Source organism: Mercenaria mercenaria, chromosome 3 (assembly GCF_021730395.1).
Source record: "Mercenaria mercenaria strain notata chromosome 3, MADL_Memer_1, whole genome shotgun sequence".
Lineage (NCBI taxonomy): Eukaryota > Metazoa > Mollusca > Bivalvia > Venerida > Veneridae > Mercenaria > Mercenaria mercenaria.
In genome coordinates, this window is record NC_069363.1 from 11,457,880 (window position 1) to 11,476,318 (window position 18,439).

The 18,439-nt window shown below is 35.0% G+C and overlaps 1 protein-coding gene across 10 annotated transcripts in view; it reads left to right on the top strand.

Moving 5' to 3' along the window:
- Positions 1-18,439, top strand: part of LOC123525920 (brefeldin A-inhibited guanine nucleotide-exchange protein 1-like) — a 100,045-nt gene that overhangs the window by 22,758 nt on the left and 58,848 nt on the right. For 7 of the 10 annotated variants that reach the window (XM_053537863.1, XM_053537867.1, XM_053537865.1 and 4 more), the window contains exons 13-27: positions 168-290; positions 713-838; positions 1,483-1,672; positions 2,688-2,799; positions 3,218-3,252; positions 3,919-4,089; positions 4,528-4,612; positions 12,671-12,839; positions 13,329-13,483; positions 13,883-14,011; positions 15,288-15,446; positions 15,944-16,079; positions 16,417-16,554; positions 17,190-17,359; positions 18,080-18,231. In XM_053537863.1, the coding sequence (XP_053393838.1) occupies positions 168-290; positions 713-838; positions 1,483-1,672; positions 2,688-2,799; positions 3,218-3,252; positions 3,919-4,089; positions 4,528-4,612; positions 12,671-12,839; positions 13,329-13,483; positions 13,883-14,011; positions 15,288-15,446; positions 15,944-16,079; positions 16,417-16,554; positions 17,190-17,359; positions 18,080-18,231 (2,050 nt within the window). Of the gene's footprint in view, positions 1-167; positions 291-712; positions 839-1,482; positions 1,673-2,687; positions 2,800-3,217; positions 3,253-3,918; positions 4,090-4,361; positions 4,447-4,527; positions 4,613-12,670; positions 12,840-13,328; positions 13,484-13,882; positions 14,012-15,287; positions 15,447-15,943; positions 16,080-16,416; positions 16,555-17,189; positions 17,360-18,079; positions 18,232-18,439 lie in introns of all 10 variants that reach the window. The other 3 variants (XM_053537864.1, XM_053537871.1, XM_053537872.1) reach the window with 1 other exon arrangement.

Consider the following 18,439-nt stretch of genomic DNA (forward strand, 5'->3'; position numbering starts at 1 on the left):
ATTCTGGGAGTTTTTGGAAAACTTTGTTTACACAAAGGCTATTAACATGTTTGTTACTTATTTTTCAGCATTCTTCTACAACTGATAATTGTAATTATTTTATTGCTTTATGAACAAAACTGAAATTTGACATAAGCACTAATGCGTGTTATTTCATTTGTTTACAGATGCCCAATGTGTTGTTGACATATATGTGAATTATGACTGTGATCTCTCCCTTGCCAATATATTTGAACGTCTAGTTAATGATCTTTCCAAAATAGCTCAAGGGAGACAATCCCTAGCTGTTGGTAAGAAAATCCCTTTCATTACATTTGTTATTGTTATTGCCTTATTTATAATTGTAAAGGGAAAACTGTTTGTTCTTGTAAGCAACATTCTGTCGGATAATAATGTACCTGCTATTACAGAGGTTGTGTGTCTGAGCTTAGATCATGAGGTTGTGTCCTTGACCCCTCATACAGAATTAGTATTGGTTTTTCCTCAGGAGTGATCTGATAAGCTTGGAGCTTTTGTCACAGAGGAGCATAAATCAATATTGCATACATGTATTACTGTTGATGTAAAGTAAGCAAATGTTTTCACTCTTTTCACTTGTTGCAAGTTTCGTTATGCATATGTTGATTTAAAAGATTTTGGAGGTATTGTCAGATTTGTGATATAATCAGTGGTGTTTTGTAGGATTATGTAGAATAAAGGTGTTATATTTTAGGTGTGACGCCTACACAAGAACAGAGTATGCGACTGAAGGGGCTTGAATGTCTAGTTTCCATACTCAAGTGTATGGTAGAATGGAGCAAAGATCTGTACATCAACCCACACTTCCAGTCCAACTTGGGTAAGGCTCTACAATTCCATTGAACTTGTGAATCCTCTAGAAAAATGCAGTTTATTTTTAGAGGGGGGGGGGGGGGGGGGGTGCACTACATATGGAATTGTGACCTTGGAATTTCTCAGGCTTTCACTGACAAGTTGATTTAATTTTTTGAGAATTAAAATAATGGCATTGTGTATGGATATTGAATTTTTTATTGTGGTTTTAAGTCATGCTGTATATAGCTGTTAAGTTTCCATAAAACATCAGACTAGTTTCCATTTAATTGCACAAAAAAGTGTGAGAATTATCTTCCAAAAAATAAGGAACTAGGTATAATCATTAAAATTTGGGCACATAAAAATGGGCCATAATTATGATACCGTTTTATCAAATTTTGGAAATGCTAGATTTCTTTTGGTTAATCTAGCAAAGAGATAAGTATGCTGGTATTAAGTCACTTGCTGCTTCCTTCTTTGGTTCAGGTCATGGTTGAATTCTTTTATTTGAGGAAATAATTAGGTGGCCTGTAGAAATTGGAGTGTTACACAGAAAAAATGAATAGTAGGCATCTGAGACTTTCTTGTATGCCAGTGAATGTGGCAGGTCAGCATAAAGCGTTACAACTCCACAAAACAAATAATTTACATACCTTTTCTTCCACACAGGTCAGGACTGTAAGCCGTCACCAGAGTCTGATTCAGACTCGGGTAAAGGCACCCTAAATAGCTACGATAGCACCAACTCCCTTGAGTCGAATGGTAGCTCTCTGAATACGTCCACTGTGGTCCATGACAGTCCAGAACAGTATGAGGTGCTTAAACAACAGAAAGAGATTATGGAACACGGTATTGAACTGTAAGTAACAAAGTGTTAGAAAACATGTATCAAAAACTAGTATTTTTGACTAATTTCTTTAAAAGGTTAGAATTTTAAAGCAAGACAGAACTTGGACACCACCATGCCTTTTCATATAACTCGAGTACTACTTGTTCCAGAAAGCAGACTGAAGAGTGATTTTTTAAATCTTCATGCTTTATAAACAATCAAGCTAAAAAATGAGTATAAACTAACCTAGATCTATACATAGAGCTCTGAATTCGGCTACCCCTATCGGGCCTCAGTCAAACGGCAGCATGTCAGTACATGCGATCAGCTATTTAGACGGAAAAGAAGCTATGACTAAAACTAACCTAACCTGTGTTCCTGGATTTTGTACCAGCACTAATCTGTTCTCCACAAGTAAAGCCAACATCTCTGCATATATCAGAGGTGAAGGAAGAATTATTTCAGATTCAATGTCTTCTATCAAGTTGTCACAGAAAAAATACGCTTACCTGGGGATTAAACTTGCAACCTCTTGATCTGTAGACCAGTGCTTCTCTCAATGAGCTAAGAAGATGGTTAGGAGCCTCTGTCACTGAGCTGTTTAGGGCACTGTCTTCAGATCACCTGAGGTGTAGAATTCTTCAAGTGAGGACGCCATCCAGCTTGATAATGGAAGTCTGGTTGCTCTACCCAGGTGCTTTTTCTTGATAAATACAATGCCTGGAGGGGCACCTTGGGTCTTCCTCCTCCATGAAAAGCTGGAAAGTCACCATATAACCTATAGCTGTGTCGGTGTGACGATATAACTTATACTCAACAAAAAACAAAAGCTTAGCAGTTGAGCAACAATTATTGAGATGTTCTTCCAGGAAAAATACCTTTCATCATTTTGAAAATTCTTTATAGGCTAGCTTGTTGAAAGGATTTGGTATTTTCCATGTCAGAAGTAATGCTTTTATTTTATTGGATCTGTCTCCAGAATAGCAAGAAAGTCACATAAGACCTTACAGTGTGGTACAATTAAACAATCTTTTTGTCTTTTCAGGTTCAACAAAAAGCCAAAGAAAGGAGTACAATACTTGCAGGATCAGGGTTTGCTGGGTACATCCCCTGATGATATAGCCGAGTTGTTTCACAGTGATGATAGGTTAGATAAGGTAAAGTTCACATACTCTGCAGTTGGTTCTCTAAAGACTGTTTGTGAGGTAGCTCGCTTAGGGTGTAAAAGGAACCTGTAGAGCTGGATTACAGAAGGTTGATGGTTCTTCCCATATTCCTGCCCATTCCTGGAATAGTCCCTGAGGAGCACCTGGGTCTTCCTCCACTACATATGACCTATGATGTGTCTGTTCAACTTAGAAACGCTGTTAATAATAGTGAAAAATAATGTTTGCAGGCACAAATTTTCAGTTTTGTATCGGGATCAAAATTTCTAGTTGAGGGTCAATGGTATATGCTACAAGTATTCAAGAAAAAATTCATATTTTTTTAGATTGGAAAGTCTTAAATTTTTAGTTTGTCCCATTGCAGATTCAGATTAGCCTTATTTACAATGTTTAATTCTTTTATTTTCAGGCTATAGTTGGAGACTTCTTAGGAGACAATGAGAAGTAAGCATAAAGCATATATTTTCTTTGGAAAACAGTGTTGTTGGTATAACTGAATCATCTTCTTGATCGTTTTGTCTCTTAACATGCCTTTATCATTGGTACTAATAGTGTGATTTTCTTGTCGGCAACAACTGACTATAATCATTATGTTAACTGATATATGTTGTGGGGGAGGGGGAGTATGGCCTCGGGGTTAAGGTTGATGATTTTAAATCACTTAATACCAAGGTATCTTCCCAGCGACCAATGTTCTATTGTATTATAGTTTGCTTTTGCCAAGGTCATTGTTACTTAAAATAAGAAGTGTTATATTCCACTAAAAATATGTAAATAACTCTATGGGGCTAAACTGGCATCCACTTCGAAAAAGAAGTGCTTCTGGATTTTGTAGGCAGGGAATGCTTTTTTCAGGGTAAAAACCTTATCCAGTTGAATAAAGGATACCAGCTGAATGAAACCAGTTCAGTGAATTTGCTTGTTGTCCATAATTTCATTTTTATTCTATATTTGAACCATTTACAGATTTTATATTTAAACCATTTATAGATTTTATGTTTAAACTATTTACAGATTTTATATTTAAACCATTTACAGATTTTATATTTAAACCATTTACAGATTTTATATTTAAACTGTTTACAGATTTTATATTTAAACCATTTACAGATTTAACAAAGAGGTGATGTATGCATATGTAGATCAGTTAAATTTTGCGGAGATGGATTTTGTGTCAGCATTAAGGAGATTTCTGGAAGGCTTTAGACTGCCAGGGGAGGCTCAGAAAATTGATAGACTCATGGAAAAGTTTGCTTCAAGATATTGTGAATGTAATACCAAGTAAGTTTACCATAGTTTCCTGAAATAATGTTGAGTCACAGACACAAGTTTTGTTTTTATATTTAAAATATGCATAGATTATAAACTAGAAAGTGATCCCATGCTAGGAAATAATAACAACTTTACATCTTTTTTATATTGATGAAATATTTACAGATTTAGCTTTTTTCTTGTGGATTACAGATAAATTATTCATACTGTAAATTATGTAATGTGCCTTTTTTATTGAAATAGAAGTATTTACATCTTTGATATGATGTTGACTTTTTCAGTAGTGAAATATTTGCAAGTGCTGATGCAGCCTACGTGTTGGCGTACTCTGTAATCATGTTAACAACAGACTTACACAGTAGTCAGGTATTGCTCAGAGGTTTTGCTGCCATTTTATATTTTATTTTGGTTTTATTTTCTGTTAGCTTTTGTCCATTGTCTTTACAGGAATGGTATATTTGCTAGTGCCGATGCGGCCTATGTGCTGGCATATTCAATCATTATTTTGACAACTGATAAACACAGTCATCAGGTATTTTTATATTGCTGGAGGGAGTCTGCTTTGCTAGTCACTGAATCTTGTACATTTATCATTATGCAGAGAACATGCTAGTATAGAATCATGCTGCTTTGTAATTTTCCTTCCTTATAAATCTGAGCATTGCCATCATCATGTTTGTCTCTCCTTTGTGTGTTCATGATCGTATATGTCTTCTTTTATTAATCCCCAACCCCTCCCCCGTGGCGGAGGGATTATAGGAATGGTCTGCGTCCTTCCGTCCGTAACAAATTCGTGTCCGGTCCATATCTCTTAAACCCCTTGAAGGATTTTCATGAAACTTTGGTCAAATGATCACCTCATCCAGAGCTCCAGATAAGATTTTATTTTATTTTGTTGGGTTTAACGTCGCACCGACACAATTTTAGGTCATATGGCGACTTTCCAGCTTTAATGGTGGAGGAAGACCCCAGGTGCCCCTCCGTGCATAATTTCATCACGAGCGGGCACCTGGGTAGAACCACCGACCTTCCGTAAGCCAGCTGGATGGCTTCCTCACGTGAAGAATTCTACGCCCCAAATGAGGTTTCGAACCCACATCGATGAGGGGCAAATGGTTTGAAGTCAACGACTTTAACCACTCGGCCACGGAGGCCCCCAGATAAGATTTTAGGTTAAAGGGTATTTTACCCCCTAGTTTTTTTTTCAAAGGGTTTTTTACTCCTACATATTTTTTCAAAAGGGTATTTTAGAATTCTAAATGGTTTTTCAGAATTCGAAATTATTTAAAAGGGTAATAATAATAACTGTTTGTTTGTATAATTTTCTGATATTCATGTGCTCCGCTGAAGTGTTGTCGACCACTGTTGTTTTCCTGAATATTTTTTGAGCCTTCATTCAGATAGTTTTAACATTTTGTTTACTGCATACATTACATCTTACACTACATCTTAATTAAGAAATAATAAATATGTGCCTATATTTTATCAGAATAAAATATGGGCAGGAGTTTGGATGCGTAATAATTAAATCACGAGTGCGTAGCACGAGTGATTTAATATTCGCATCCGAACGACTGCCCATATTTTATTCTAACCACGTAAATTCTTCGCATTTTACAGCACTACATTTTAGCGCGATTGTCATTCGGCTGGCCATATGCTATTATAAAAACCTCCCCACAAATGGAAAGCGTTGCATCAAACGGAATTTTCCGATATTCAGTAAATTTTAATTAAAGTATTAAGTAGTTATTGCCGTGAAAATGTTATTTTCAATAACATCAAAGGTCGGATATAGAAATCAGAGGTAAATACTTAATTCAAGGTTTATATATGCAGTTTCTAAAAATAGTACACGTCACCTACATGATGGCACTGAAACATACACGCCAGAACATTGCGGCGGCATATAAACACGTAAAAACTAGAGTCTGGAAGATTGGAAAATTAATTATAATTTATTTACTGTCAAAGTAGAATCTAGTTGACATTTGTGGTGCCTACAACGCAGAAATTGTAAACTACACACACGACCAGACATAGATGCACTGGTGTTGAAGTTGAAACTTACCGGGCTGAAACATATTCTTACGGTAAAATATAAACAAATAAATTCATCAGTTAGATATTGTTTGTTTCAGAAAATTTGATGTACTTTTTATTACTACTACATAACACTGAAAAAGTCGAGTATTTAGTCGGTATATAACGGAAGCAGAGTAGAATCTCAGTCGTGTTACAATCGTAGGGCGGAATGGAAGAGCTATATTTTATCGTAGTTTCATGTATAGGCGATTTCGCTATATGTTTATATAGCAACTGCTGCGGATCGTGTTAGAATTTAAGTTACTGACCACTGCGATATATCAACAGCCAGTGATACTTTGACTGTCAATGTTTGTTTTTTTCAGAAACACCCACATGTATGGTGCTTCTGCTTCTTCAACAGTTACCCATAATATATCATAGATCACGTACTTAGCGATAGGCATTGTCCAAGTCATCTCTTGTCACACGCTTTAATATACTTGAAGAAGAAAATAACATTATTTTACGATATCGTTTGCGTTTGCTTTTATGAGACGCCATTTTTGTTTGTTGTACTCGATTACAAAAAGGATGTGCTTGATTTATGATAAAATTGGATTACGCACTTTAATCGAGTAAAATACGTATCCCGTTTTTTCAATGCATATCAGTACGCGTAGGTTTGATTTTAAATGCGTTTTTTGTAAATTTCAAAACGTATTTACGCAAATACGCATCTTATCTGGAGCTCTGCTCATCAAGACGATGTGCAGAACCCATGAGTCAGCCTTGTCGGTTCAAGGTCAAGGTCACAACTCCAGGTCAAAGGTTTGAGCCTGCCATTTTGTGTCCGCTCTATATCTCCTAAACCCCTTGAAGGAATTTTATAAAACTTGGGTCAAATGATCACCTCATCAAGACGATGTGCAGAACCCATGAGTCAGCCATGCCGGCTCAAGGTCAAGGTCACAACTCAAGGTCAAAGGTTTGAGCCTTCCATTTTGTGTCCGCTCTATATCTCTTAAACCCCTTGAAGGAATTTTATAAAACTTGGGTCAAATGATCACCTCATCAAGACGATGTGCAGAACCCATGAGTCAGTCATGCCGGCTCAAGGTCAAGGTCACAACTTAGGGTCAAAGGTTTGACCCTTCCATTTTGTGTCTGCTCTATATCTCCTAAACCCCTTGAAGGATTTTCATCAAACTTGGGTCAAACGATCACCTCATCAAGGCGATGTGCAGAACTTTTGAGTCAGCCATGTCAGCTCAAGGTCACAACTGAAGGTCAAAGGTTTCAGCTCTGTATCTCCTAAACCCCTTGAAGGATTTTCATGAAAGCTAAAGGTCAAGGTCACAACTAAGGGTCGAAGGTTTGAGCCTTCCATTTGGTGTCCACTCTGTATCTCCTTAACCCCTTGAAGGATTTTCATCAAACTTTGGTCAAATGATCACCTCATCAAGAACTCATGAGTCAGCCATGTCAACTCAAGGTCAAGGTCACAACTGAAGGTCAAAGGTTTCAGCTCTGTATCTCCTAAACCCCTTGAAGGATTTTCATGAAACTTTGGTCAAATGATCACCTCATCAAGACGTTTTGCAGAATTCATGAGTCAGCTGTGTCAGTTCAAGGTCAAGGTCACAGCTAAAATCAAATGTTTTACCCTTTCACTATCCATAGCAGTGGCGGGGGATTTAGCTGTCTTTCAGACTGCCTTGTTAATTTGGCATTATTACTGTAAACCTAGAAATGGTTTAGCGCTATTTAAGTAAACAACTTTCGTGGTCAGTATGTTTCAGCAAACTTTTGTAGTCGCAAAACAGCCAGCTGCTGTGAAAAAGTTTATAGTTTTCATCAGTAGTGAAAATGGTTAATATCAAAGTAGGTCTACATTTATACTCAATACTACAACCACATAGACAGTTTCCACTTTTAACTCTGTTTCGTGTACTGATGTACAGTGATTTGTGATTATGGACAGTATATTGTGGACAGTAAATTTCATTAGTTAATATCAAAGTAGGTATACATGTATGCTACATGTATTCTCAATATTACAATCACATAGTACATAGTTTCCATTTTTAACACATTGTCGTATACCAGTAATTGCCATCAGTTTATTGTGGAAAGTAACTTTTGCTCACGATCACAATACATTGTAGATTAAAAATGTGTTAAGAAAAAGTGACCCGTTATTTTTCCAATATATTTACCATCCTATCTGTTATATTACCTGTGATTGTTTTTTACCTGTTTGAGCTATTAAGACAGTAAGTGCGTAATCTGAGTCCATTGTATTTCCACAAATTTTTGTAGATGCTAAATCCTTCGTCGTTAAAATAAATGTGAAATACAAATATTTCTAGGGTTACAGTATACCCTTATATACAAAATGTATAGACTTTATTGGAGTAATTTTTCTGAAATCCTTGGATTTTTAACAAAGCTTCACACACATAATACTAATGACCAGTGTCACTGGATCCATACCAAGGTTGTACATTTTAAGTTGAAGGTCAAGAAGCTTTATTTTGTCCACCCTCCATACCTTCTTAACTTTTGAAAAGATTTTAATAAAACTAACACATTTTCTTTTTTACTTGATCAAGATGGTGCACATAGTGCATGTCACTGGAACCAAGATCAGGGTCATACTTGATCAAGGACCATTAGCTTTATTTATTTCTGCTTAACCTCATCATATGTTGTGTTTTTAGTTCACCTGAGCACAAAGTGCTCAAGGTGAGCTTTTGTGATCACCCTGTGTCCGTCCGTCCATCGTCGTCAACAATTGGACTGTTAACACTCTAGAGGTCACAATTTTGGCCCAATCTTAATGAAACTTGGTCAGAATGTTACCCTTAATAAAATCTTGGTCGAGTTTGATATTGGGTCATCTGGGGTTAAAAACTAGGTCACCAGGTCAAATCAAAGGAAAAGCTTGTTAACACTGTAGAGGTCACAATTTTGGTCCAATCTTAATGAATCTTGGTCAGAATGTTACTTTCAATAATATCTTCGACGAATTCAATATTGGGTGATCTGGGGTAAAAAACTAGGTCACCAGGTCAAAGCTAAGGAAAAGCTTGTTAACACTCTAGAGGCCACATTTAAGGCTATATCTTCATAAAACTTGGTCAGAATGTTAATCTTGGTGATCTTTAGGTCAGTTTCGAATCTGGGTCATGTGGGGTCAAAAACTAGGTCACCAGGTCAAATCAAAGGAAAAGCTAGTTAACACTAGAGGCCACATTTATGACCATATCTTAATGAAACTTGGTCAGATTGTTAATCTTGATGATCTTTAGGTCAAATGTAAATCTGGGTCAGGTGGGATCAAAATCTAGGTCACCTAGTCAATTCAAAGGAAAAGCTAGTTAACACTCTAGAGGCCACATTTATGATAATATCTCTATGAAACTTTGTCAGAATGTTAATCTTGATAATCTTTAGGTCAAGTTCAAATCTGGATCAGGTGGGTTCAAGAACTAGGTCACCAGGTCAAATCAAAGGAAAGGATTGTTAACACTCTAGAGGCCACATTTATGACAATATCTATGAAATTTTGTCAGAATATTAATCTTGATGATTTTAGGTCAAGTTCAAATCTGGGTCAGGTGGGGTCAAAAACTAGGTCAACAGGTCAAATCAAAGGTAAAGCTTGTTTACACTCTAGAGACATATTTTTAAGTTTGAAACTCATGAGAATTGATCAGAATGTTTGTCTTGATGACCTCTATATCAGATTCGAATCTGGGTCAGGTGGGATCAAAAACTAGGTCACCAGGTCAAATCAAAGGAAAAGCTTGTTAACACTTAAAGAGGTCACATTTATGACTGTATCTTCATGAAACTTGGTCAGAATGTTAATCTTGATGATCTTTAGGTCACTTTGGAATATGGGTCATGTGGGATCAAAAATTAGGTCACCAGGTCAAATCAAAGGTAAAGCTAATTAACACTCTAGAGCCAAATTTATGACCATATCCTAATGAAACTTAGTCAGAATGTTAATCTTGATGATCTTTAGGTAAAGTTCAAATCTGGGTCAGGTGGGTCAAAAACTAGGTCACCAGGTCAAGTCAAAGGTAAAGCTTGTTAACACTCTAGAGGCCACATTTATGACTGTATCTTCATGAAACTTGGTCAGAATGTTAATTTTTATGATCTTTAGGTCAAGGTCGAATCTGTCATGTGGGGTCAAAAACTAGGTCACTAGGTCAAAGGAAAAGCTAGTTATCAGGGGTTAGAATTAGGTCAGGTGAGCGATTCAGGGCCTTTAGGGCCCTCTTGTTTTATAAAACTACCAAAAAATTACTAATAAAAATTGTAACTTTAATTACTAGGATCCAAGTCAGGGTCACTCCTTGAAGTGAAATGTCAAGTAGTATTAATTTGTGTTTGTTCTGAACTGCTGGAAAGATTTTCTTAAAACTAGAATCAGTTGTTTAAATCTGGTATGATATATATATAATATTTGATGAGAACATTTTATCATCCCTGTAACAATGCGGCATTGTTTGGTATAAATCCACTCATTGATAACTCTAGCTTTTGCACTGTTAAAGGGGATATCGTGAAATACATGAAAGAAATACACTGTTTCAATATATAGTGTATTTCAGCAGAATGCCTTTTTCAGATAGTTTATGATATCTACAATTTATTTTGTGAATTCAATAGAAGGCATTTAGCTGAAATATAATGAAGGCAGTTTTAATGCATTCTTCTATCTCAAGATACTTTTATTTCTGCTGTGTCAAACTTTCAAGATTCTTTTTACAAACTCATCATTATAGACTAGCTCTTTTCTAATTGATTAATCCATCTTTTAATGAAAAGGTTAACATGTTATGTTTTTCCAGCAGTTTGTTTTGTCATTCCAGAATCATTGTTTTAGGGGCATTGTCATTTCTGACACTCTCTTTAAAAGTTTACCTATCTCTTGTATAGTAGACAAAGTTTACATATTAGCAATATTTCAAAATTCCTTCTGCAAAGCTTCTTTGTACATTGAACTAAGGAGCTGTTTTCTGGATGGAAGATATTAAACTACACTAATTGTTGGTATTATTTCTCATATAAATCACTTGTATCTGAAAGGAATGTGTTCATTCTAACTGCAACCATAATTTAAAGATATTTGTGAATGTAACAGCAGATTGCTTGGTGCTTGGGCATGTAAAATATATCCAAAAATTGACTTTAATCTGGCACATATTATTCATTCAGTTTGCACTTGTTTTAAACTCTCAAATACTTTTGCTATAGGACAACTTCTAAAAATTTAGGTACATTCTTCATGTGCATATAGATTTTTTTTTACATCTGTATAAGGATGATCAAGGGCAGCAGTTGGAGGATATCTCACATTCATGTTCACATATCGTGCTACTGTTGGCTCTGCTTTTTTCCTAAACTCAAAGGAGAGAAAAGATTGGCCAAGGACTGAAATAAATGACTGTTATTCTAATATTCCTGTATTGCTAACAGTTAGAAAAACAATTGTTCGTTAGTAAGCACATAACATTTATAAGTATATGTCTTCCATAGAAACTGGACATGTAATTTTTACTTGAAATTTATCAAAGACTGAGCCAATCCAATAAACTTAAGTATGTACAGCATAAGACTATTGAGAGGTGTAGAGTTTGATCACCAGGTACAGCTTGTGTTCTCTGTGATGGTTTGACAGACAACAGAGTGTCTGAAATGCTTTAGGAAATTGTCCATTACTCACAAGACAATGTCATTACTGGTTAATAAGTCAAGATCACTGGTTAGATGCATTTTATATATAGAATGCTGTTGAAAAACAGTTAAAACCAGTCAGACAAACAAACTATAAAAGCCTGACATGAACATAAGGCATTTCTAACTAGGGTTAGGATTTTCAGAATTGTTACGTTGTAAATATTCCTGAGCAATGTTTGCATCTATTATTATATTTGTAATGGCAAACACATCAACTTTCTTGTCTGTTGACAGTATGTATATACAGAAAGAAATTAGGCTACTTGAACCATTTGCTGTTCAGTTCTGTACTTCTCTATCAGAACAGATCTATTTAGAGTTTGCCATAATGATTGCTTTGATTGATACAAGTCTTTTGTAGTTTTGTATATGTCATTTGGGGAAAAATGCTTTGCCTGATATTTTACTGTAGACTTTTTTAAAGGATTGCATTGTACTTCAAATGAACAAAAATACTGAACTGTGTATAGTTAATACAAAAACTGAAATTTTACTACACTGTGAAGTCATTAATTTTTGTGTGGTGGTGGTGGGGAGGGGGGGGGGGCTAATCTTCAAGGATTTCATGTTTGAGTCAGTCCACAAAATTAAATTTTAGTGAACAAACAAGTTCTTATTCATTTCATCATTAAAATTTGAAATCAATGAATTCTTATCCCCATGAAATAGCCATTTTGATCAGATTGTTAAATTTTGTGCCCATGAAATTAAATGATTTCACAGTAGACCTTTAGTTTATCGTTCAGTTTCATAAAAAAAAGTTAAAAAGTACGTAATTTCTTTTCAATAACTTTTTAAACTATAGATAAAAGACAAGAATAAGATGACAAAAGAGCAGTATATCAAGATGAATCGTGGGATCAACGACAGCAAGGATCTGCCGGAGGAATATCTTTCCGCCATCTATGATGAAATTGCATCAAATGAAATCAAAATGAAAGCTATTGGAGTACAGAGATCTTTGCTTTCTCATAGTAAGTGTCTTTGTAATTTAAAGATTTATTGTTATTTTTCAAATAGTTTCAAAATCTATGCTTAACGGTTAAATAATAGGCATTACCCTAAAGGATAAGACATGTGCATGCTTGGTGTTAATGTGGACCCAGGCTAGTATGAGTTGGCATGTTTGCTTTTAGTTTTCTATCACTTTTGAAATTCAAAACACCTTTTGAAAAAAAAAATAGCATAAATTTCGTAAAAATAGTCAAGATCTTTTTTGTAAAGTTTTGCGGAAATGTTTTTTTTTTTACACAATATGGGTGATATTACTGCTTTAATATAGACGGAAGACGTTATTTAGGGCACAAGTTTATGAGGTGGGCACATGGATTGAACCACAGGCCTTCCATGACCTTCCACCACCAAGCTGTCTAGCTTCTTGAAATGAAAGAATATTGCACACTTAGTTGGTCTTTGAATGAAATGCACTGAGAGCCCAGTAAGAGATACATGTGTTATTGTAGGAGATATAACAAGTGACAAGCAGAGACGTATGCTGTACAATACAGAGATGGAACATATGGCCATGGCAGCCAAGGTTCTCATGGAAAGTGTCAGCCATGTTGAATCCAACTTCATGAGTGCAAAACATCAAGAACATGTTAGACCAATGTTTAAGGTAAGCATATGAAGTTTGATAGTCATTTTAGTGCTTCATTACTTCATAAACTGATTTGATTGGTTGGCAACTGCCAACTTCAAACCACTTGCCCTTAACCACTATGAGTTTGAACCTTGTCTTTCAGAAATTGAGCGGTTTCAGCTAGGTGCCTTACATTGCCTAATATAACAAAAGATATGGCTACAGCTGGCTCAAATGTTAACCTCCTGGTTAAGCAGCTATGTTCTTATATACACTTAGCAACCACTTCTCTTTAAATACTATGCTTCAAAGAAGCAGATGTCACTGTTGCAGTTTTTTAATGTGCAGCCAACAAAGTCATTGTATTAAATTTAAACTGAGAGTTTTAGCCTTATTTTTATATGGTTTTACAAATTAAGTTCTGTTCATTTACAGATGGCATGGACACCATTCCTGGCAGCATTCAGCATTGGATTGCAGGACTGTGATAACTCACAAATTGCCTCCCTTTGTTTAGATGGTATCAGATGTGCTATACGTATCTCTTGTATTTTCCATATGGAGGTAAGTTTCACAAGTTGCTTCTCTTTGTTTAGATGGCCTCTCTTTGTTTAGCTGGTATCAGATGTGCCATATATATATATATATCATGTATTTTCCATAATGGAGGTAAGATTTGCAAATTACTTCCCTTTGTTTAGATGATCTCCCTTTAATTAGATGTTATCAGATGTGCTTATGTATTTCCATATTGAGGTAAGTTTCACGAATTGCCTCCCTTTGTTTAGATGGCCTTGTTTTGTTGATATCAGATGTACGTATCTGTTATATTTTTCGTATGGAGGTACGTTTGTCTATATTACTGTCAAGTTAGAATTCAAGGCTAAGAAACCAGCCACAAGACTCCAGGGTTCAAGGCAGCCTTTGTGACCAGTGCAGACAAAGATCAGCATGCACATCCATGCAGGCTGATCATGATCTGCACTGTTCACTATTCAGTCAGTAAATTATCAACAAACACCCCTTTGAAGAATAAATGGTACTGTCCAAATTGAATGGTAGACCAGCCCGTTATCAAAAATTTAGCAGGGTATAGGTTAAAATACATGTACTATGGTTTGTTTCAAGTCTTTTAGATAGTGCTATTCTTACAAAATTCTTAATGATGAAATTGTTTATTGTTTATTTAGCTCAGTTTTTTTCTCTGTAATGAAAATATGAAATGTTTTAATGTTTCATGAAAACTTTATTCTTTTAACAGATTTTTCCTGAATACTATCAAGTAAATTTTATATTGCATATATTATTGAGTTTGGGAATTTTTTTACTTGTATACTCTGTACATATACTGAACCAGCTTGCTTTCAAAACTGCATTGAATTGGGGGAAATGGATTTGTTTTCACATGATTTTATATGCATAAAAAATGTATGTATAAAATACTGATTCAATGAAAGTGTGTATTGTAGTTATATTAATTGCATTGAAAATTGGCACATTTTGAAAGCAATGCTTTGCAGTCTGATGAGTTGAATTATGATATAAAAGGGAACATATTGTTTATTATGTACAATCTTGACTAATGTAAAGGTGTATAATTCACAATAAACAAGTTACAACATTACTTGCAGGCCTGAGTGACCAGTTGATTGTGTATGTGCCTGGAAACATTCTAATTTGGTCAGATACTGATTTGAAATTTCCAAATTTTATTAATTTCCTATTTATATCAGTTTGGCAGTAAAGATTTTGCATTAGCTGAAATATTCCCTTTTATATGAAGATGTACATGTGCTAGTATATTGTCTGTTATATTGACGGTGGGATATCTGTGTTACAGTTGGAACGGGATGCTTACGTTCAAGCACTTGCACGTTTCACGTTGCTGACTGCGGCATCTCCGATTACCGAGATGAAAACTAAAAATATAGATACAATCAAAACTCTAATCTCTGTTGCACATACTGACGGCAATTATCTTGGAAAGTCCTGGTTAGAGGTAATTAAAATTCTTATATAGTCAACCTGCTTTAAATGCTCATGTTTTGTTGCCAAAAACTTGTTAATTACCACGTTAAATTGGGTTCTACTAACAAAGCATGCTTTATTAAATACTAACATATTTGTAGTAGTATGTACTATAACATCTTTTCCATATTTATAATATTATATATCAGAATTTTACCAGAATCCCAAGTCAAATTAGGTATTAATGTCATGTTACCTTTTATTATTCAAATACAGGTACTGTAAAAAAGATACTGGAATGTTTTTTTCTGTAATGCATGCTCCATAGTTATTAAAGAACATGTACTACTTGTTTTTAAATGAAAAGCTGAAAAGAAATAAAATAACCAGTTTATAGGTACCCCTTCCCACTTGTTACAGGAAAAAGTTTTATATTTATAAAAAACATATAATGAAAGTGATTTATTCAGATTAAAAGCAGTTGATGCCTGAAACACAATCTCTCACAGTACAACTTCTGTATTACAGATATTGAGATGTATATCCCAGCTGGAGCTTGCCCAGTTGATTGGAACATCGGTAAAAACCAAATATATTCCTTCCCACAAACGTGAAAAGTCAAATGGTGGAACAGCCCATCCTATAGAAGCATTTGATCCAGAGGGTATGTAAGATATCTTGCTTCCTGCTAAGAAATTACCAAATAGCAAAGACCAATGAACTTTTTAGTGTGGTCATAGATGCTACTATAAAATCATTATTACTCTTGAATGACTAATTTTGTGGAATCATTATTACTCTTGAATGACTAATTTTGTGGAATCATTATTACTCTTGAATGACTAATTTTGTGAAATCATTATTACTCTTTAATTACTAACTTTGTGAAATCATTATTACTTTTGAATTACTAACTTTGTGGGTTTTGCACTTGTAACGATACCTTTTTTTTTGTCCAGAATGTAGTACAACATTTCTGAAATCAATACATTTTCTTGCAGCCATTGCTAAAGGTGGTTTTGGCTCGAAGATTTTGGCTAACTTCCAGGAGACGATGGGAGAGACAAGTTCCCAGAGTGTGGTAGTAGCTGTAGACAGGATCTTTACTGGATCTGTTAAACTCGACGGAGATGCTATTGGTATGTTTGACTGAGTTCCTAGTTATTAACTGCCCAAGTTCATATATATGTTAAAATGTAGATTGTTTTCAGGTGTAGATGGTATGTTAAATTGGGAAAAGTATCAGTAAAGCAATAAGAAATGTTAAGATGGAAATAGAGTTACAATGTTAATTGATTAAATTCTGTCTTGATTACTAAAGTAGTCTTAAGGGAGTTTTGAACTGCAAATTTGGTTTTATTTCCTACTAGGAGTGATCCAGGGAGGTTGAGGTTGTATTTGAGTTTAACACCATTTTTTAACAGTATTTTAGTTATATATCAGCAATCACTGAACCAGTCACTATTCTTGAATTCCGGATGAGAACTTATTTGTCCTATGCAAGTAAATGACCACTTCCAAACATGATTCAGGTGGATGACGAATTACTTCTGATTTATTGACTTCTGTCATATCGTCCAAGCGGCCTCGACAACCAATCTCTCAATTCATAGTCTTCTTCTGTACCAACTGAGTTAACGAGGTGGATCACAAGATGTTTTGACAAAAGTTACATAGAGTTTTAGTCTTAAGTCTGTGAGCCCGAGTCCATTGTTTATGTAGTGAAACTTTCTTTGAAATATTTGATTTAGAAATGAATTCTATCTGATTTCAGTTGAGTTTGTGAAGGCATTATGTCAGGTGTCAGTTGAGGAATTGTCAAACCATAGTCGACCGAGAATGTTCAGCCTTACCAAGATTGTTGAGATATCCTACTACAATATGGGACGTATCAGGCTGCAATGGTCTCGTATATGGCAATATCTTGGTGACCATTTTAACAAAGTAAATATCCATTATTTACATACAGTAATGAGTGCTATGAAATCATTTAATTCCATGGCACAAAATTTGTTGTTTTGGCAAAACAGCTTTTTCGTGGGTATAGAAATCTGTTTACATGAATGAATAGGAATTTTATTACTTCATTGAGGTTAGATTTTGTGAATAGGCTCAAATGAAATCCACAAAATTTAGTCTTCTACAACAATTTATTATTACACAGTATATACAAGTAATTTACCTGTAATTTATGATTGTACAGTATATACAAGTAATTTACCTGTAATTTATGATTACACAGTATATAGAAGTAATTTACCTGTAATTTATGATTGTACAGTATATACAAGTAATTTAACTGTAATTTTTGATTACACAGTATATACAAGTAATTTACCTGTAATTTATGATTATACAGTATATACAAGTAATTTACCTGTAATTAGCTGTAAACATTATACAGTTATCATAGGTCCTTGCAAGACATGAGCAAATCATTATTTATCGAAATCCTTTATTTTAAAAATGTTTCGTGTTCAGGCGATTGTTTGTATATACTTATACTTGAGTAATCTTGAGCTTACAATATGTCAAATACCATACACCACATTATAATGGAAATTGTAAATCACTTGCAGATATAAACCTGGGCCCTTCTTTAGAAACAGTTCAGACAATAATCAGGATTTTGAAATAACTAGAACAATATTTCTATATCTATAGGTTGGATGTAATCAAAATGAAGATATTGCCTTTTTTGCCATTGATTCTCTCCGGCAGTTGTCTATGAAGTTCATAGAGAAAGGTGAATTTGCCAACTTCAGGTTCCAGAAGGATTTTCTCAGGCCCTTTGAACATATCATGAAAAGAAACAGGTAAGATCATTATGAATGGCGACATTGTTAGTAAGCTACCACTTGGATATTGGGTGAACTCTCGTTTTGCCTTGCTGTCTTTGGTCTGGTCCTGTCATGTCCTGTCCTGCATCCTGTCCTGTCCTGCATCCTGTCCTGTTCTGTCCTGTTCTGTCCTGTCCTGTGACCTATCCTGTCCTGTCCTGCATCCTGTCCTGCAATAATTGGA